At 38.3% G+C, this 22780-nt stretch overlaps 1 protein-coding gene and 1 long non-coding RNA gene across 2 annotated transcripts; both read left to right on the plus strand.

The window, feature by feature from the left end:
* Positions 1–13185: 13185 nt before the first annotated feature.
* On the plus strand, positions 13186–14310 carry LOC137963900 (uncharacterized). Its single transcript, XR_011115253.1, has 2 exons — positions 13186–13486; positions 14066–14310. It is a non-coding gene; the product is annotated as an uncharacterized lncRNA (long non-coding RNA).
* Positions 14311–18911: 4601 nt separating this feature from the next.
* Positions 18912–19961, plus strand: LOC137963318 (probable LRR receptor-like serine/threonine-protein kinase At4g36180). The gene has a single exon (XM_068810455.1). The coding sequence runs from the start codon at positions 18912–18914 to the stop codon at positions 19959–19961; it is 1050 nt and encodes a 349-aa protein (XP_068666556.1).
* The last annotated feature ends 2819 nt before the right edge of the window (positions 19962–22780 follow it).

The raw sequence follows: 22780 nt of genomic DNA on the forward strand, positions 1-22780 counted from the left end.
GAGAGGGCACGTATTGAGTGCGAATTTTGCTAGCAGCAACAAGTTCACGCAAAAAATGAATGTCTAGCTCAACATGCTTGGCCCGTTTGTGGACAATAGGGTTGGAACTCAGGAAGAGAGCACTTTTGTTATCGCATAAGAGAAGTGGCCGCTCAGGGAGGGAAACTTTGAGATCACGAAGTAGATGGGTGAGCCAGATAAGTTCGGCGGCCGTGAGAACAAGAGCACGATATTCAAACTCACAGCTGGAACGAGAAACTGTAGGTTGCTTCTTGGCACTCCATGAGACTAAGGTATCACCAAGGTAAATAGAGTAACCCGAGGTGGAGCGGCGAGTGTCAGGACATCCGGCCCAGTCAGCATCAGAACAAGCAACTAAAGATCCCGGTGAAGCGGATGGACGGAAGGACAAACCATAATGGAGAGTACCTTTGACATATCAAAGAATGCGCTTAACAACAAGGAAGTGGTCAATAGTGGGAGAGTGTAAAAATTGACTTACTGAGTTGATAGCATGACCAATATCAGGACGCGTGATGGTCAAATACTGAAGAGCACCAACAAGGGATCAGTAAAGAGTGGGGTCCGAAAACAACGGACCAACAGAGGATAAATGCTGAGAAACCACCATAGGAGTGTGCACAGGCTTGTTGTCAAGTAATTTAGCCCGGGCAAGGATGTCGCGTGCATACTTCAGTTGACTGAGAAATAGGCCATCAGTGGTTGGTGTAGCTTCAAGACCAAGAAAATAGCTGAGGGAGGCCAAGTCTTTAGTAGCAAATTCATAATGAAGCTTGGTGGCAAAGCTATCAAGAAGAGAAGGATTGTTGCCCATAATAATAATATCATCGACCTATAATAGCAGATAAAGGATGTCAGAGTGCCGATGAAAGACGAAGAGCGATGGGTTAGCACGACTGCTGTAGAAACCAAGATGAATAAGGAAAGAGTTGAACCGTTCAAACCAGGCTCGAGGGGCTTGCTTAAGGCCATAGAGAGCTAGCTTTCTAAAGCTTGCAAACATGATCAGGAAAACGAGGATCAACATACCCCGGTGGCTGTTCCATATAGACTTGTTCATTGAGAGTACCATTTAGGAAAGCATTTTTGACATCCAATTGACGGAGAGACCAGCGATTTGTGACAGCAATAGAGAGCACAACCCGAATAGTAGTAGCTTTGATGACAGGACTAAAGGTGTTGGTGTAATCAAGACCTGAGACTTGTGTGAACCCCTTTGCAACAATACGAGCTTTGAAGCGCTCAATAGAACCATCAGGCAAGTATTTGGTCCGAAAAAACCCATTTAGAACCCACAATATTGGTATGAGCCGGACGAGGAACCAAATTCCAGGTACAGGTATTTTGTAGAGCTTGAATTTCGTCATCCATAGCGGCTAGCCAGGCAAGATTCTTGGCAGCTGATTTGAACCCTTTGGGTGTAGAAGCTGTCAAGAGAGCATAAAGGAGACTAGAAGAACCAGAGTAAGCAAGATCAGCTGAGTGACGAGGTTTAAAAATTCCAGCCTGAGCACGTGTGAGCATAGGATGAGAGCGCATCGAGAGTGCGACAAAAGGAGCAGGAGGTCTAGTCGGACCTGAATCTGCGGGCAGCAGAGGTGGACCTGTAAGCGAATCAATGGCCTGCAAAATCTCATCCACAGGATCAGTGCAAATAACACAGGGACGAGAGCCGGATGGAGTAATGTGCGGGGAATGGGGTGCCAGGGGAGATGGGGACAAGACTGGAGGAGTTTGACCATGTTCCAAGAAGTTGGAGAATTGGAGAAAGGAGAGAGGTTTAGCCTGAGAGGATGCTAAGAAAGGGGAAAATGTCTTAACAAATTGGGCATGTCTGGTGATATATATGCGAGAAGTAAGGGGATCAAGGCAACGAAAAGCTTTATAAGATGAGCAATACCCCATAAAAATACATAGAAGACTACACGGGGAAAATTTGTTAGGCATATAATCACGTAAACAGGGATAAACACGACAACCAAAGGGATGGAAATTTGCATAATTGGGAGAGAAACCAAACAGAAGTTCAAAGGGGGACTTACAGTCTAGAAGAGGTGTTGGCAATCGGTTGATGATGTAGGCAGCAGTGCTAAAGGCATCAACCCAGTACCGAGTAGAGACGTGAGAATGAAAAGTAGAGCTAAACCAGTTTCAGTGACATGACAATGTTTGCGTTCAGCACGATCGTTTTGAGCAGGGGTATAAGGACAAGATAGTTGATGATGAATACCAGATTGACGAAGGTGATTTTTAAAACAATTGCTTGTAAATTCAGCACCACCATCACTTTGGAAAATTTTATTAAGAGCAGAATGTTGATTTTCCACAAATTTTTGAAATTAAAAAAAAATATCATAAAAGTCAGATTTCAATTTCAATGGATAAAGCCAAGTAAAACGAGAAAAATCATCAACAAATAAGACATAGTAGACAAACCCCAAGTTTGATGTTACTAGAGATGGACCCCATAAATCGCAGTGAATTAGCTCTAACACATGAGACGATCGTTTTTCATTTCGAGAAAATGGTAAACGATGACTTTTGGAAAGTTGACATGTGTCACATAATTTAGGAGAGGGTAATAAAGAAGTAAGAAAAGCTGGCCTGTTTTATTTATTAAAGAAAGGACAGAATGATGCACATGACCTAGATGAGCATGCCATAATCCATATGAGGCATGGAGAATTTTATTGTGCAAAATAGAAATGAAGGCAGAGTTGCCATGCTCAAGCACATATAAACCCCCATCACGTCTACCGGTTGCCACCACCTTTCCCGTTTGACAATTCTGAATAGTAAAAAAAATCATTAGTAAATGTAACAGATAAAGGATAATCATTGGTCAATTTACTAATAGATAAGAGATTTTTGGTAAGGTGGGGAACGACTAAGACATTTAACAATTTGAGGTTTGGGGAATGGTAGAGATGACCTGTATGGGTAATTGGTAGGGATGCCCCATTGCCTAAAATTACATGATCCTTACTCGTGTATGAGACAAACTGGTCCAGTGTGGAGTGAGAAGGGGTCATGTGGGCTAACGCACCCGTGTCCACGAACCAGTCAGATGAGTCATTTGGTTCGGACAGGGAGAGCGTCAAACCAAAATTTTTGGCAAGCTGCGCCGATGGCTCCTGCAGGGAATACCTTTGGCGACACCGATCGGCATAGTGGTCGTCCTGACGGCAAATCTGGCATCTCGGCGGTCGGCGACGATGATTAGGGTTGAAATGACCCTGGCTGGACGAGAAATCACCGTTGTAGCCATGGCTGGAAGAGTTTTGCGAGTTATTTCCAGAGTTCCGGCCGTGATAGTTGTCGCGGCCGTGATTAGGACGAGAAGAGGTGCCGATCGAGAGGAGGAAGACTGATTTGCCGTGAATGTGGCAGTAGAGGGCATCGGACTTCCAGCGACTTCTGAAAAATTTTGAAGCTTTCGGCCTTCGAAATCATATCTGAAAAACAGGGGAGAGGTGTTTGCGCCATCTGGGCGGTGGAGAAGCTGGAGAAATCAGGGCAAAAGACAGTGAAGAAACCAGTGGACCTTGTCGGTGTTGTCAACGGGGTGCCCAATGGCATGAAGCTGATCGCACAGAGCTTTGAAAGCTCGAGCGTAGGTGGAGACTGGTCGATTTCCACGTTTCATCAGTTGGAGACCGTCCTTGAGGCGAATCTCCCGAGCTTTTGATCGGTGACTGAAGGAGTTTTCGAGGGCAGTCCACACCTCACGAGCGGTGGTCAGGCCAACGGCTTCTGCCATGGCCTCTTCTGACAGCGACAATAGCAGAAGGCTGAGAAGGCGTTGGTTTGTCGCCTTCCATGCCAGAAATTTCGGATTTGGCATCTGGGAAGTGGGGGGATCAAACGACAGTGGTGGTGCAAGAGTGCCATCCACATGGCTCAGTAGACCTTGGCTGTCGAGAAGAGGAAGAAATTGGCTCTTCCAGAGGAGATAATTTGAAGAGGAGAGCTTGATGGTGATCATATGAATCAAGGTGTTGAATGGGAGGAGATAGGAAGAGAAATTTGACGCCATTGAAGATAGAGGGATGTTAATCCAAACGTAGCTCTGATACCATGAGAAGATTATAAAATTCACCACACTCTCGGGTGAGTTCTTCTATTAATTTATAGATGTGTGTGTATCAATTACAAAAATTACAATTGATTACAGAAATTGTAATTTGTACAGGAAAGGTATGAAGGAGCCAAATTAGCTCCTGTAATTGTGGAGCGTAATCCTCTGTAAAGAATATCCTAAACAGGGTAGTGTTCTGTTTTGGCAATATCTTCAACAGTCTTTCTTCTCCTCTTTTTCTTCCTTTCCTATCTCACCACGTTGGTTGAGGACCTTGTCATGGGATCCTAAATTCAACACTCCTTCCAATTTGGCATTTCCTTGCAAACATCATTCTCCTTTCTCGGTGTCTTCTTCTTTGCAATGACCTTGGTTCACACCATGCTGCTCGGTTTAGTTTTGAGAGAAAAATAGATGAAATTTGGGTTTTAGCCTCATATTTGAATGAAAAACTCTCAAAAAACGAAAGTGAAATAGGCATTTTAGGTTACTAGAGCTCTAGAAAATCGTTGGAATGGGTTTTGGAATGATTTGGGATGAAGAAATTGTTAGGAAACTCACATTTCTTATTCTAATTTGGGCAACATATTTAGTATTCAATTATATTTACTATTTAATGGAATAGGCCGAAATTAAGTGATCTAATTTTGTTAAGCCTATTAAGGAATATGGGTCATGGATATGGGCCAATTGAGTATATACCATAGGGAATTATGGGAACCCTATATAAGGAGTGGGGGGTTAGTTAACTTGATGCATGAGATGAACTTCAACCACATTACTCAGTTTATCTCCTGATGTCGTTAGTGGAGAACCAAACTTCAAGTCATCTAGATGACTAAGATGAATCCAAAAATCATCTCCACGTTTTAAGTTATGGAATTTGGTTTCTGCCCCTTTTTGCCAATCATCCAGATGAAGTAAACGTCGGGGTTCGAACCCTCGGCGATTTTTCCCCCCTCTCTCTCCCGCACCCCCTCTCTCGGTCTCTTCATTTTTTATTTTTTTCGCCCTCTCTCCTGCAGCCCCTCTCTCGTCTCCCTACGGCCTTCGATCTCTCTGCTCCCTCTCTTCTCTCCATAGTCTCTCTCCGGTCTCTGTCTCTCCGGCCTCCATCTCTTTGTAGCCTCCCTATCCGTTATCCCTCTTGTTACGAACGTCCTCTAGGGCATCCGTCTCTCTATCTCGGACTCACTCTCCCTCTCGCTTCTCCCTCTCTCTTATCCCTCTCGGCCTCCTTCTCTTCTCTCTCTCTTCTCCCTCTCTTCTCCCTTTTGGCCTCCCACTCTCTCCTCCCTCTCGCTATTTTTTTCCCCCAAGATACCTTCCAATTTTGTTCTATTTTCCCCATTTCGATTTTCTTTGATTTTGACATTTGGGCATCGATTGCATAATTTCTACTTCAATTCGGCATCGGTTTCCCCATTCGGCTTCAATTTCTTCGGTTTTCCCCCAAATTCAGAAGGTATGACTAAACTCTAATTTTTTTTCGATTAAATTAGTGTTGTATTTGATTTAATTTTAGTTTCAATGCCTAATTGGGGGTTATTTGTGCATAATTGTGGGATTTAGGGTCTAAATTCTTGATTAGGGTTAGGGTTTGTTTTTAGGTTTTGGTGCTTGGTATTTAAGGGTTAAGGATTTATGGTATTTTTAGGGTTTAGGTTTTGGAATTAGGGTTTAGTTTTCTTTTTCAAATTTTTTTTAGGGTTTAGGTCTTTCGGGTGATAGGGTTTAGGATTTGGGGTTTGGGGCTTTTTGGGTTTTTAAGGTCTAGGGTTTTTTGTTTAGGGTTTAGGGCTTTTAAGGTTTAGGGAGGGGGGGGTCGAGGGTTTAGGGTTTTACGTTCTGGAATTAGTGTTTAGGGTTTAGGGTTTAGGAGGTGATAGGGTTTAGGGTTTAGGGAGTTTAGGGTTTATTAAAGTTTTTTTAGTCCAGTTCAATTAAGGCTGAGTCACCTACATGGGCGTCCATTAGCCAACGAAACCTGACCCCCCTGCGAAGTCTAATGGGGCTCTACCAGGGGTGTTCGGTGAATTTGGACTTGATGTGTGTGTTTTTGCATTGTTTAGTGCATTTGTAGCAGTGAAAATAGTTTGATTAATTTTGAAATATTTCAGAATTTTGTTAAAAATTTTTGAAGTGCTCTGGAATATTTTTGCCATGTGGTGAGGAGATTCGGGTGTTATACATATCCACCACATGGTATTCTATGTTTTGTAAGTGTTTCCTTGATGGGTCAAGGTTGTTTGATAAAAAAATTTCCATGAGGACCATCTCGGATGTAGATTATAAATGGTTGTAAGAAGACAACAAACTGCTCGACCATATGACATTTGGACCTTCGAAGATGACAGGAAAATGCTCGATCTCTTAGTCGAGCGGGTCAATATAGGGTACAAGTTGCCTAATGGGGTTTGGAAGCATGAAGTATATATGGACTGTGTTAATAAGTTCAATGAAGATGCAATCAATAAAAAAATTGTTGTGCAGCTCAAGAATCGAACAAGATCATATAAGAAAACATACCAAACGGTAACGAGTTGTATCAACACTAGTGGGTTCGGTTGGGATGCAACCACACAACGAGTTACTACATGTGATTCTGTATGGCTTGACTACATAAAGGCCAGTAAATCATAATGTACTATAAAATATTTTTTATGTTTTCCAAGTTACTATAACTCTATTCCAAGACGTCTAAATGATGTTTTATTCTTGTAGGAGCATAGAGATGCTAAGAAGTATAGACGTGAAGGTTGCCCCTTGTACGACAAATTGGTTGTGGTGGTGAGGAACGCAATAACCATAGGGACAGGAAGTGTAACTGTTGTAGATCAGGGCGATGAACTCCTCCGTGAGTCAGAACATGTCCTGATGGACGAGCCTGAGGATGTTGATATAGTTAGGGATACCCCATTGCCATTCTTCAGCGGTAATGAGTGACAGCTGATCAATCTCGAAGAAGTAACCGGTCATCTTCAAGTCGTCGTAGAAAGAGAAGCGAAATGTCCGGTGATGACACTGGTAGATTCATTGATACAATGAAGGAAATCGCTCAGGTAATGAAGGAAATCACTCAGGCAATGAAGGATGTCGTCAAGCCTAAAGAGGGCGATATTGAAAGAGATTGGGTCAAAGCCCTTAGGGAAATCCTGGACTTGTAGGTAGACTTGAAGTTTCGTGCTCCTGTATGGTTGGATACGCCAAGTAAGAAGTCATATTTACGGAGATGACATGTAAGAGCATGTCGAGTGGCTTGAATATTGTGCAACAAACTATTTGTAATGCGTTTTAAGTCCATTATCTTCTTTGGGAATATTGTTATGTATTAGGTATGATGTTTGAATTATGACGTTGCAAGACTTCTTAGTATGGTTAATATTTTTATTTTATATGATTGTTGTGTTAATATATTGCATGGATGAATATGGATGTGGACAATTAAATGAATATGGTTGCGTAGGGATGTGATTGAAGGTAGGATGTGGTAATGTGGATGAATATGGTTGTGTATAGGTGTGATTTCAAATAGGTTATGATTGAAGATTGATATTTATTTATATTTTTTAGTTTTAGGCGATTGAATTTGTAGATTTCCATGGATATTATGACAGACAAAGAAAAGATTGCAACTATTATTGCATTCACAAGTTTCTTTTTCGCCATGGGAAGATATTATCTCTACCATTGCAACAAACATGTACCATGTTCTTATGAGATTAATGGTCTATTGTATTTGTAAAATGCACTAGACAGATCACCAGTTAAATTTTGGAAAGTTTACAGGATGAATCAAATAGTATTTCGTAAATTGGCAAAGATACTTACTAGTAGAGGGTTTTTATCAGCCACAAAGACCATCTCAATGGAAGAACAACTTGCATATTTCCTTTTAACTGTTAGTCAACAACAATCTTATAGTGTCACAACAGAGATGTTTGATAGATCGAACTGGACCATAAGTAGGTATTTCAACAAGGTGTTGGATGCAATCCTCAAAGTTCACTCTTATTACATCATACGGCCTTCGGAACGCACACACTCGAAGATTTTAAGCAATTCAATGTTTTATCCGTAGTTCAAGGTAACATCACTTCCTCTAACTAAACAATTTTTTTATTAATATACAAAGTTAGTCAATATTAATTGAAATTGTATAATTAGGATTGTATTGGGGCTATTGATGGAACTCATATCAAAGTGAGCATTCCACATGAAAAACAACAATGGTTCTAAAACAAAAAGGGTTATCTCTCACAAAATGTGATGATAGCATGTTCATTTGACATGCAATTCACTTATGTACTTGTTGGATGGGAGGGATCAACAGCTGATTCCCGTGTACTAAATGACGCATTAACTCGCCAAGATAGAATCTTTGTACCTGAAGGTAAATAATATATTTTTATGCAGTCATTTTTTATCTATTTTGTCTTTAATTATTTTATGTGGAATATAATTTCTATTATAGGTAAATATTATCTAGTCAATGTTGGTTATGCAAATCTTCCGGGACTGTTGGCTCTAAATCGAGGAACTCGAAATCATCTGAAAGAATTTGGAGATAATATTCCTAGAAATGAACAAGAATTATTCAACCGAAGACACTCATCTTTGCGGAATACTATTGAGCGAATTTTTGGTGTTTTAAAAACTCGATTTCAAATGTTGAAAGGTGCTCATCCATTTTCTTTTAAGATCCAGAAAAAAAATTATACTTGTTTGTTGCATATTGCACAATTATATACGTGGAGAGGATTACGATGATCTATTTGAATTGGAAGATGATGATTCGGGTGGCGAGTTCGATGGAGGAGGTGATGCAGTCCAATTAGGTGCCATGGATGATACAAACAGCAACGTTAGCGATGGTTTAAGGATGAAGGTAGCCAAGTAACAACCTTTTAGAGGCAGCGTGCATTAGCATCGACAAGAGCCGCACAATTTCGAGATACCATAGCGACTTCCATGTGGAATGATAAATGATGGTTGTATCTTATTGCTTTTGAACATGTGTCGTTCATATGTACTAAACTTGTAACTTGATGATTTTAATAGTAAAGGCACGAACTCGTTATTTGAATAATCTTTCTTTTAGGTTATTAATAAAGTTGTATATTTATTTATTTAATATTTTCGTTAAATTTATTTCTATATTAAACTTGATATTTAAGTCTTGTAAATAAAATATAGTTAAAGTATGCATTTGATTAATTAATTATTTTAAATTTTGTGGAAATATATTATTAATTAATACCATGTAAAAAATCCATCTTATGTTATTAATAAAATATGTTTTTATTTATTAATTATATTTTTTTATTACTCTATTGTATTAGTGATTTAATAGTGATAATTAAAATATTGTTAACTCAAGCATTTGATCAATTATTTTGGTTTAATTAACTCATTTTATAATTAATAAAATCAAAGATTTTAAATTTAATGGAAAAATATTATTAATTAATAATATGTAAAATATATAGTGTGTTAAAGTTAGCATTTGATAGATTTTTCTTGTTTAATCATGACTTTTTTATGTTAAAGTATACCATATATTATCAATAAATTAATAACTAAACGTATTATATTCATTTATATTATTTTTAACGTTATTTATTTATTTTTTATTATTAATCATGTGCACAATTAATTGGCTCACGTAATTATTGTATTAATGTACAATAAACAGTAATCATTAACTAATATAATATGTACTTCGGTTAATTAGTATATTAATTTATTTTAGTTATACATTAAATTAGTTATTCATGTAGTAATAATGTTTGTTTTACCTAATTTAATGTTTAAGTATTATATTTTAATTAAGCATACTATTACAAGTTACTAATTCTCTTATTTTCCATATTTTTCTCATTTGGGGGCACTAACACTGGAAATTGGTTTTTAGTACACATGAACTCTTCCACACTAACACCCAGTTCGAAGATGAAGTTCATATAGATGAATGAAATGAATTTGAATCAGGAGATGAAGATAAACTTCAAATTTTATGTTTGTTGACTAACCCCCCCCCCCCCCCCCCCTGTTATGGTTATGGTCCCCAATAAACTAAATCATACACAGTTTCTCTTCTCCCCATCTGCAAGAGTGACGAATGTCCCATTGAGGAACTAAGGAGATTTAGTTGAGGAAGATTACAAACCAATCATTCGTTCGTATTGATTGCCGCAAAATTTTGCAACATTAGGTGATCGTTTGGAACAAATCTAGGTATTTATTTTGAATCCTAATATTCCGACATGATGTAAATTTGGGTCTCCTATTGAGATTCTCCTAGAGCCAATCAGTGCTCAGTTTGAAAGATGGGTTGCAAATAGTCCAGATCTTAAAGATTTTAAAAAAATTCGATTAGGAGTAGATACACTCCTATTTTTTATGCAATTTACCCTTCCAAGGACATGGAGATGGGATTGCAAATCAACCTTTAATGATATTGGCCTGCCAATTATGTAGCAAATTTTCCATATAAGGTGAAGGAAAAAGTTTCCTAATATGGAATCCAAAGTTGCATATATAAAGTTTGTCATTCTCAATAATGAGAATTTACCCCAAAAATTTATTCAATAATAATAAAGTCCAATTAAGGGTAATATCCGAATATTTCGGATGATGATCTAACGATCAAAATTTTAGAATCAATGAAGGAGTCGATGACTGAATTTATGGGATTCTCCTCCTCCGATGACTGAATTTATGGGATTCTCCTCCTCCTGACATGTCTATCTCTACTCCTCCTTTCCACAACATGTGTTTTTGGAACCCACATGGCAGCAGAAAAAGAAAAGAAGTCATCGACAAAGAAGATTCTCTATAAAGATGGCATCCTTCCAGGATAAGGAAGCATCTTTCAAAGAGAGAGCATTCAAAGAGATAGTGGACAACTGGCCCATTCTCATAAAAAAACAAATACCACTTTGATGTCTTGTGGTTGGTCATCTTCCATACTGCATCTAGATTTAATTTGAAGTCTTTGGATCATCAATTATAGAGGATAGTCGTAAAGAACCTCAATTATAGAGGTTACTTGTGAGTTTTTTATCCTCTCGGTTTGTAAGGCATAACTTAGCGAAGTTCAAGTGTGTGGCTAGTGCTTCGCCCGAGTATACCGAAGAGATGGATTAGGGCCACTAGAGGAATACTGAGCTAGTGCTTCGCCCGAGTCGGGTAGACTCGATACTCGTCAAGGCTAGAGAGAGAAAACGGGCCTTGTTTTACTTGTGCGAAAAATGATGAATCTGAAATGACAGAGTTTGGTATTGTTATAGGCTTTTGGGGGTTTTGTACTGTTTTGATATTTAATAGGTCACGGAGGATCGCCAATTATCGATTTTGTGATGACATCATAGAAAAAGTTATTGTGGCAATGATTATATGGTTTGCTAGACTCAAGACAAAGATCCATAGGCATCTATTAAAACCAAGACGATGGATAGGTAAACGTTTTTTGACTTATACATTTTATCAGTCTTTTATTTCACAAATACAAAACGCTTACTCTACTTTTTTTTGACAATTTTAGGGACTATTGGCGCAGAGTATGAATTATCAGCTTATTTGTGCAAGAAGTCGTACCTACGTAGGTGATTGATTGATACTATAATGGCATAGAAATAATGTTGGTACAAGTTATCATCAATGGTTTTTGCCCAGTATGTATCTATTTGGTTTGATTATGTGAAAACTTTTAGTAGTTTTATTTTCATTTTACAACAATTAAGAGGTATTAAAGTAAAACTACAAAAACCATAAAATTTCTTTCTCAGAATAAGCAAAGCTATTTATAAGAAGAGTTTTAACTTTCAAAAGTAGATTTTTACTTTCAAAAGTTAGATTGATACTTTCAAAGTTTTAACTTTCAAAAGTAATTGAATGATTATACTTTCAAAAGAGATTTCAACACTTTTGTTTATTGAAAGAAAAATAGCTAGTTCTCTGAAAAATCCAAATAAATATGATTATACTTATTTTTACTAAAGGATTTTTTATGTGCACATTAAGCTTAGATCATTTGTCTTTTCCCATTAGCAAAGGAGTCACCAACAATTTATAAAGTCAGTCTCTTACATAAATCAAATAATATCTTATAGAAAATATAAAAGCCAAGCCAAAACCATATAAACCAATCAAATAGAAGTCAAGGTATTTCTGTTGATTTCTTAAAATATTTTACAAAGGCAAATTTGGTCTTTATTTGAACGAGGGTAATGGGAGGCTATACTTCTTTGCTCATTCTCTCTGATCTATTCACTGCACCCATCCCCCTATACGCCACCGATATAGGTAACAAATCACACAAGCAAGGCATGCAGCTCTACATGCCAACCATCACAAATGTCACCATGCCATGATGATTTATCCTTCCCGTCAAGGCCGGCCTACATGATGGCTATCAACTCGAATGACAACAAAGAAGATGATCGTGCCTCACATCACAGGAAATTTGACTCTCCAAGGAAAGTAGAAAATATACTAAAAGACCTTGTAAAATAAGAAAGTATCTCAATGTTAAAAAATGTAAACATTATATGCGTTGTTGTACAGGGCTGATTATTATTCATATCCACCAAATTAATCAAAGTCACTCACTATTTGCACGTTCTTCATGATAGGTGATCTCATGCAACACTAGCTACACAATCTCATGTAAAGTTAAATACATCCACACATGTGGCACCAGGACCCACTAGTGAAGATAAAGATGAAGAATCTGTTGGACATGTTGAAAAGATCTCTCCCGTGTGTAACACAAGTTGATCACGAACAAAAGAGTTTCATCCAATCAAACACTCTAAGAAGGAATGATCATCTCCAAGGATTGGTTCAACTAGGAAAGTCCTTGTTAAAAAGTCTCCTTCCAACATATTTAACCTGCAGATGCTCAAGAAACAATATAGTAGCTTAAGAAACATACTGGTAATACGGAGAATTCTGTTCCCTGTTTCTACTAGTAAAATTTCCTCCGAAAATAATTCTCTTTTTCCGTCAGTGTGATGAGAGACACTAGTGGGTTGACTCGAAGCTTCCATTAAAAGTTCGTCCGGGGCTTCGACAAGCGGGGATGACAGGAGCTCAAACTGCTTCCTGTATGCGACGATGGTGTCGTCCTGCCGGAGTGCGAGGTGAACCTCGTACAGACCTCTGGTCTGCTACGGATTGAAGCGTCGGAGGAGGGCCGACTGGAACTGCGACCTGGTACGCATCAAAACTCTGGTTTCTACTATCTGAAACCAGTCTGGAGCTGTTTCCTCCAGGCAAACGACGTTCGATGGGATCTTATCTTCCTCTTCGATGGCATTGATGGCGAAATACCGGTCGGCGCGGTAGAACCAGCCTGATGGGTCTTCACCGAAAAAAATCTAGGTAGCTCCAATCTCCTTCTTCTCTGTTCCGTGGGTGCTTCTCCTCGATTCCCTCCTCCGAAGCGTCGCTCGCTCCTCTTAAGCCGTCGATATCTCTCCTATCGGCGAGTTATCCTTGGTTCTCATCCCTTCCCAGAGTTCCATAGGAAGCTCTCGTATTAACTTCATGTCGATTTCGAGTTCTTCCATTCCACCCTTCAATTCCGAAACCTCCTTTTCTACTGATTTCCCATCTTCGATCTCACCATATCCAGCCCGACCTCACTCTGATACCAGAGTGTTGGAGACCAAACCTACAGTAGGCCTACCTGCTCTCACCGAGCCCATGAAGATGATCCTCTCCAGACTTCCAGGGTCTGGAAGCCTCCCTCTCTGCAGATTTTTCTGTCCCTCCCTCTCTCTGTCAGCTCCCCCTTAATTCTTTATTTCCTTAACAAACTGTCCTTAAGGGACAGTTCCGTTGCTGCTGCTGCAAGATGGATCTACCACCCTGGGTGCTGAGTTATTTCCGTCTTTTACAAGATTAGATGTCATTTCTTTAATGGGGATGGAACTGACGAATTTGGATGACGAACTGCAGAAAGTTGAAGAGGGACTTGAAAAGGCGTCTGAAATTTCAAACCATGGGCTGGAGTTGGAGGATGATCCCGAGTACCGACTAAAATTTGAGTGTAATGCCTTGAGTTGATATTGAGAATGAAATTGTTATCATCCACAATTCCATTCGGGACAATTATCGCTTAAAGTCCCCTGAGCATCACCCAATCGATTATGCTGGAGTTGTAAAAAGATTGGAAATGAGATGGGACTTGACTTTAGTTGACCTTGAAGGGCTTCTACCATCTGCTATTATAATGGTTGTTTCTGTGACTGCCTCAACTACAACTTGTAAGCCTCTTCCAGACGAGAATCTGCAAAAGACCATTGATGCCTGTGACCGAGCTCTTACTCTTGACTCTGCTAAGAAGAAGGTCATAGACTTTGTGGAAAGTATAATGGTGCCCCACAACTTTCTGCGATAGTTGGAAGTGCAGTGGTTGCAAAGCTGATGGGCACAGCTGGCGGGCAAGAAAATGCCTTTTGAGTTGAAGGACATATTTAATATAAATCATTAGTAATTTAAATGTTTATTATCATTAAGACTATCACAATGATAATCTTGAGACCAATAATAGAACTGGGTTGTTGAGGCAATGTATCATGGTTATCCAATTTGATTTTTGTACTGAAACTTAGATTTGCCTTATTTTCTCCAAACTGTGGATAATCAGAAGGAGATATATGGAGGAATTTCAAGCTTTAAAGGCCCCAAGATGAGATAAGCAAATTGATTGAGATAATCTCTTTAAAAACCAATAGTAAAAGAAAATTCAAGCCTCCTTCAAACATAAAAGAGGAAAATGATTTGATCCAATTCAAAGAATGGTTTTATCATCTTGTTTGATTACTCTAGCTCAAACATATTGTACCATAAAATCTTGGAGTTGTGGTCACTCTTTCTCTGGTCTTCTGCTCTGTTTTCCACTTTTTTGATTTTTTATTTATCTTCTTTTTTTTCCTCATGCCTTATCCTGATGTATTAAAAGTATTAATACCCTCTATCAAAGTGTTTTTATAACAAAGTATCCTATTTATTTATTTATTTATTTATTTATATAAATACATGAATTTTAATAATATATTTAATTACTAATTTAAGAGTGATGATGTAGATATTATAAAGTAAGGATTTGTTCAAGCGACTAGAAATTAAAAAAGTAATCATCTTTATTTAGATTTTTTTATTTTTATTTTTTATTTTTATAATTAATTAAAATATTTTTTATTTTCATTGTAATTATTTTATTAATTTATACTACACTAAAATTTATCTTATTTTATTAATAAAATTGACTGGTTATCCGTTCCAATTTGTAACCATGACCAAGTCTACATTTTCTGCATGCGGAGACCCCTCGTTCAATGAACCGTTAGTGTTGTGCATTTATTTCTTGAACAATGGTTGGGTTTTTCTACAGAAATGAAAAGTCTAAGTCTTCGCCTGAAAGCAACAGGACCAATAGATTAGGACTCTCTTGGATCAAATAGCTCCTCCTTCTAACATGCTGAGGGCAACTGGGTGTTCCAAATTTATGACCATCACCAACCAGCTCTATATTTGCTTTCATGGAGCCCTACTCGTCCATTTCAGCAAAAGACTTATCTAACCAACCGGATGGGCGATAGAAATTTCTAACCCATTGGACGGGGAAGGCTATGACACCGAAAAGTATTTTAGAAACGAATGAGTTGGTGTCTCCATTTTTATTGTGTTGACGTACAGAATGGTTCTTTTGGTGCCAAATACAAGGAAGGCTATGCAAAAACTAACCCATTGGATGAGCGATTGAAATTTCTAACCCATTGGACGGGGTAGGCTATGATACCGAAAGGTCTTTTAGAAAAGAACGAGTTGGAGTCTCCATTTTCTAACCCATTGGACGGGCCATAAATCATTGTAGACACAGACAAAAGTCATAGAAATTTCTAACCCATTGGACGGGCCATAAATCATTGTAAACAAGGCTATTGTGTATAAGAACTCTTTGATGTAAGATAGTAAAAATACTAAAATGGTTAAATATTTTAAATATTTCAAAATTACTAAGTCAAGTATTAACCTGTAAGCAACAGGACCAGTAAATTAGGACTCTCTGGATCAAATGACTCCTCCTTCCAACATGTTGAGGGTAAGTGGGTGTTCCAAATTAATGAACCATCACCAACCAGCTCTATATTTGCTTTCATGGAGCCCTACTCGTCCATTTCAGCAAAAGACTAATCTTCTCACTTTTCAAGCCCAAAACAAGCGTTGGAAAATGACTAAATGGTTGTTGGGTACAGTTGTAGCGTGTCGTCGAGGGTTCAAATGACTCCTCCTTCCAAGACGCTGAGTAGGGGGTGGTCCAGATGCAGGAAAATAAAGCTCAGTAGCCTAAACTTGAGACGCATGGCCCCAAGAATAATATCCTTCCAGCATTATAGACAAGTACAATAATAAAAATTGTGATCCCAAGAATAATATCCTTCCAGCATTATAGACGAGTAACAGAAAAAAAAGTCAAGTCTTCGCCTAAAAGCAACAGGACCAGTAAATTAGGTCTCTCTTGGATCAAATGGCTCCTCCTTCCAACACGCTGAGGGCAACTGGGTGTTCCAAATTTATGACCATCACCAACCAGCTCTATATTTGTTTTCATAGAGCCCTACTCGTCCATTTCAGCAAAAGACTTATCTAACCAATCGGACGGGCGATAGAAATTTCTAACCCATTGGATAGGGAAGGCTATGACACCGAAAAATATTTTAGAAACGAACAAGTTGGGGTCTCCATTTTTAATGTGTTGACGTGTAGAATGATTCTTCTGGGGCCAAAGACAGGGAAGGTTATGCAAATTCTAACCAACTGGACGGGCGATAGAAATTTCTAATCCATTGGGCGGGGAAGGCTATGACACCGAAAAGTATTTTAGAAACGAACGAGCTGGGGTCTCCATTTTTATTGCGTTGTCGTGCAGAATGATTCTTCTCGGGCCAAAGACGGGAAGACTATGCAAATTCTAACCTATGACACTGAAAGGTCTTTAAGAAAAGAACGAGTTGGAGTCTCCATTTTCTAACCCATTGGACGGGCCATAAATCATTGTAAACAAGGCTATTTGGTATAAGAACTCTTTGATGTAAGATAGTAAAAATACTAAAATGGTTAAATATTTTAAATATTTCAAAATTACTAAGTCAAATATTAGCCTGAAAGCAATAGGACCAGTAAATTAGGACTCTCTGGATCAAATGACTCCTCCTTCCAACATGCTGAGGGTTAGTGGGTGTTCCAAATTAATGAACCATCACCAACCAGCTCTATATTTGCTTTCATGGAACCCTACTCGTCCATTTCAGCAAAAGACTTATCTTCTCACTTTTCAGTATTTCTAGCCCAAAACATGCGTTGGAAAATGACTAAATGGCTATTGGGTACAGTTGTAGCGTGTCGTCGAGGGCTTCAAATGACTCCTCCTTCCAAGACGCTGTGTGGCCAGATGCAGGAAAACAAAGCTCAGTAGCCTAAGCTTGAGACGCTTTGTGGCCCCAAGAATAATGTCCTTCCAGCATTATAGACGAGTAAGAGAAAAAAAAGTATAGCCTTTGTACTTATAATATTTAAACTTCAATTACATTTTAGCCTCCTCATTTTACTAATTCCCAACTATAACCTTAATATTATAAGTGCTAAGGGTGACCATGTGACCGACATCATTAATTACTTTTATTGTTTATTATTTTATCCAAAACAGCAAGTCAAAATAATACACGTGTCATTATGCTGGATGCGGTCAAGTCCCTATGTCATTTCAATATATTTCTGTATAGAAATATATTTCTCAACCCATGTCTTCATAAACGAATGAATTGGGGTCTCCCGTTTTTATTTTTATTGCGTTTACGTGCAGATTGATTCTTCTGGTGCCAAAGACAGGAGAAGGCTATACAAATTTTCTAACCCACTCGACGAGCAATAAATCATCCTAGATAAATCTATAAATAACCAAAGGAATTCTTTCTTCTCCATATCTTGTAATCAACATCATGGGTACTTCAATTCCCGCTCTTCTTTTTTTCCTGTTCTTTTCCTTCTTTTTCTCAATACTAATGTCACTAGCTGCCATGAACACGAGAGACAAGTTCTCAAGTTCAAACACGGCCTTTATGATCCTGCAAGTATGCTCTCTTCGTGGGTAGGGGAGGATTGTTGCAAATGGACTGGTGTAGGCTGCATGAATACCACTGGTCAAGCTATTATGCTGGATCTTTGGAATGAATACTACAACACCACTTTGGGTGGTAAAATCTATTCATCTTTGATTCATTTGAAGCATCTAAAGTATTTGGATTTGAGTTGGAACAATTTCGATGTAACTCATATCCCCAAATATTTTGGTTCTTTCGAACATCTCAGATATCTAAATCTCTCGTATGCAAATTTTGATGGAAAGATTCCATACCAGCTTGGCAACCTTTCTAATTTGCATACTCTAGATCTCAGAGATGCTTTATTGTATTCCACTAGTGTTGTTGATGACCTTGCTTGGCTTTCCTCTCTCTCTTTTTTACAATACCTTGATCTCTCATGGGTAAACCTTACAAGGGCACTGAATTGGTAGCAAGAAATCAACAAGGTTTCCTCTTTGAAAGAGTTACATTTGAGCGATTGCATGTTAGGAAATATCCATTCCTCATTCCCATTTTCTAACCTCACATCTATAAATGTCCTTGATTTATCTTACAACGAATTTAATTCTACATTACCCCATTGGTTGACAAATTTCAGCAGCCTTGTATATCTTGATCTAAGTGGAAATCGACTTAGTGGCTCAATCCCATCTGCTATGGGAAATCTCACTTCTTTTGAGTTTCTTGACTTGAGGTCAAATTCCATTGATGGTAGGATTCCAAGAAGTTTCAGTAATTTATGCAATTTGAGGATTTTACAGTTATCAGATAATTCTATTAATAGTTGGGAGAGATTGACAAGATGTCTTGCCAATAGCTTGGAAACCTTGGATGTGAGTAGAAATCAATTAACAGGAGTTTTGCCTAATTGGTTGATAAATTTCAGCAGCCTTGCATATCTCGATCTAAGTGGAAATCGGTTTAGTGGCTCAATCCCATCTGCTATGGGAAATCTCACTTCTCTTGAGTTTCTTGACTTGAGCAACAATTCCATTGATGGTAGGATTCCAAGAAGTTTCAGTAATTTATGCAATTTGAGGATTTTACAGTTAGCTGAAAATTCTATTAGTAGTTGGGAGAGATTGACAAGATGTCTTGCCAATAGCTTGGAAACCTTGGATGTGAGTAGAAATCAATTAACAGGAGTTTTGCCTAATTGGTTGATAAATTTCAGCAGCCTTGCATATCTCAATCTAAGTGGAAATCGGTTTAGTGGCTCAATCCCATCTGCTATGAGAAATCTCACTTCTCTTGAGTTTCTTGACTTGAGCAACAATTCCATTGATGGTAGGATTCCAAGAAGTTTCAGTAATTTATGCAATTTGAGGATTTTACAGTTAGCTGAAAATTCTATTAGTAGTTGGGAGAGATTGACAAGATGTCTTGCCAACAGCTTAGAAACCTTGGATGTGAGTGAAAATCAGTTAACAGGAGATTTGCCTAATTGGTTGACAAATTTCAGCAGCCTTGTATATCTTGATCTATATGGAAATGAGTTTAGTGGCTCAATCCCATCTGTTATGGGAAATCTCACTTCTCTTGAGTTTCTTGACTTGAGCAACAATTCCATTGATGGTAGGATTCCAAGAAGTTTCAGTAATTTATGCAATTTGAGGATTTTACAGTTAACTGAAAATTCTATTAGTAGTTGTAAGAGATTTACAAGATGTCTTGCCAATAGCTTGGAAACCTTGGATGTGAGTTAAAATCAGTTAACAGGAGATTTGCCTAATTGGTTGACAAATTTCAGCAGCCTTGTATATCTTGATCTATATGGAAATGAGTTTAGTGGCTCAATCCTAAAGTGATCACTTAGCGATCACTAAGTGGCCCTAATCCCAACTGATGGATTCGCTCGGTCCCGATCGATCGACACTGGCTCAATGCAGGAAAGCAGATTCATCTCCCCTTACCCAACACAACCCACCGAAATTTCACAAACAAATTAGAGCCTCCAAAGAAGGAGAACCAAAGCAAGAAACATCCACTAAACAAACACAAAGCGAAACAAAATGGAAAAAATGCACAAAAATCCATCTGATTTCTCGGTGTCCTCATAACAAGCACCATCAGAACGGTGCAAAGAATGCCAAAAAAAAACCCCGACATTTGAGAGATCTTTGGTGGTCGGGGATCTCGAAGAAAGAATAAACCCTAGACTGGAGACTCCACGGATCGGTTGAGAAGGTAACCTGGTCGGAGATGGACAGGAAGAGCCATCCAATACTTTTATTGGGAAATGACATAACCGATTTTGTACATAGGGGAGAGAAGAGTAGAGAGAGAGGAGAGTGGAGAACGAGAGTGCGAGAGCGCGGGCACAGGTAAGAGGAGAGCGGAGAGCGAGAGCGAAAAATCGTTCAAGAGTAGAGTGAAAATGAATTCACCGGTATCATGGAGTGAATTAACGAGTGAGGTAAATTTCCCCTGTGAAAGTGAATTTACTTTCACATACAGAGTGCACAGATGGCTTTAAACTCTCCTGGGCAATTTGTATGGGCGTATGATGCATTTATTTGACTACCAATTTGTAGGGGAAGAGTGTAGGACCACTATGGTGTCTTTGTTCCGGACCCAAACAGGGTTTTTATTTATTTCCCGTCCCCTCTTGTGAAGGGGTACTCTCCCCTACATTAGCTAGGCGAGCGGTCCGTCTAGCAATCAGGTTTTGACTGGTTCGCACATTAAATGCTAACTTAGACCTCATGAAGCGACTAGGTTCCACTTACCCCTTTCAATAGATTGGTATGGCCTTGATTGTATCTAATAACTGATGTAAACTTCCATTTAAATATGTTTCAATCATTTTGAATTACTTTTGTTTATGTTTCCAATTGATTTACTGTGTTGCATATAGCGGCGGAGATCGTTTACGTTAAAAAGATCCTCAAGTTGCTTCTTCGGCTAAACCAAATCATCAAAATGGAAAATTAAAATAATAATAATAATATATATATATATATATTATTTTTTGAATGGAGTATCATCATCCGGATGCTCTTCTTATATTTTATTTTTTTACAAAATTCACTATAATTTTGCTGAATAAATGCAGTATTATTACGAGGGGAAAAGCACAAGAGAAGGACAAAGTGAGACGAAGTTTTTTAAGAGAGCAGTACGCCGCTCTTGCGAGCGACGTCTCCGTCATAGAGCAAAGAAAGATCGAGATCCTGCCCTACTCCGAGTGGTGCGGTACCAGTGGCGAATCAGATTTCGTTCTTCGGTGCCAACAACGAGGAAGGCGAGTCCGAGAGGAAGAAGGGTTCCTTGGATGGAATTAGACCGTAGAAATACGAAAAGGGAGACAACGAGGGTTTGAAATTAAACCTGCCCAAAGTTGGGAGCGGGATTTAATTTTGAAGACCAATGACTCAAACTCTGACAGATCACTCGGACCAAACCAGATCAGACAAAGACTCGAATTGGACCAGATTCGGACCAGACTAGAGAAGACAAGACTCGACATGGACCCAAGCCCACACGACCAAGGAAGGTCTACATATCAAGTGTCTTGGAAGATGGGTTCAAGGCTCTTAGGCCAAGGAGAAAGCCCCAGGCTCATACAATGATGGCATGATGAGTCCTACACAATAAGAAGTCTTATAGAGCCAAAATTATTATGGAAGCAAGTCTCACAGAAGAGTTTCAGTTTAAAAGTGTTTTAGTTATGCTAGTCTTCTATTTATGTTTGAGTTATTTAATTATTCTAGGACTTATAAGTGTTTGAGTTTGGGCGTAATTGGGAAGAGAGTAGTTTAATTGTATATTGGACTCTACTACTTTCCTCTATTATAAATAGGGGGTTCAAGTACACTGATTACAACAAGTCAATAAGTATTTCTCTTTTCCATAAACTCAACATGGTATCAGAACAGGTTTTATGAGTTGACTCGGTCAACCCACAGAGATAATGTGATCTTTTCTGATCAATTATCTCTAGCAATTTAGGTTTGTATTTATTTTATTTTTTTCTCTTTTTAGTCCTTATACCCATTGTTTTCTTTGCGTTTTTACCTTTATACTAAGATTTTCATCTTGCATATTATATGTTGATGGAAAGATATTCGAGTCTACTTTCCAAGGAAAAATGATTTTTTGAAATTGGAGTTATATACAAAGAGTAATTAATATTTTAAGAAGTAAATGTTAGATTGAAAAAGAGGCTCAAATAGCAGTAGAAAGCTTAAACTTCCGAGCTATTTCATGTTATCAAGAACGAGACTTTATATGGAGAATTATGTATCAAAAGAAAGATATGTAAGTCTATTTTATTACCTATTCAACCAATTCTCGATCTGAGTTTTTTATACAGAGATATTGATCTTGGAAGAGTCAATGGTTATGCTAGCAAAAGGAGAAAAAATACTTAGGATTATAGAGACCGAAATCTATCAGATTATATATTTCAATAGAAGTATATTTTATGAAGAGAGGTTATACTTGGATGAAAGGTATTTAAGTATATTTTCAAAAGGAGAAAGTTTTATATCAATCTGATCTATATTTAAGGATATTGGAAGAA

This window comes from Aristolochia californica, unplaced genomic scaffold (assembly GCF_029961685.1).
Source record: "Aristolochia californica isolate CCGP_79_NKW_82.1479 unplaced genomic scaffold, dmAriCali1.0.hap1 SCAF_4, whole genome shotgun sequence".
In the NCBI taxonomy this organism is placed as follows: Eukaryota; Viridiplantae; Streptophyta; class Magnoliopsida; order Piperales; family Aristolochiaceae; genus Aristolochia; species Aristolochia californica.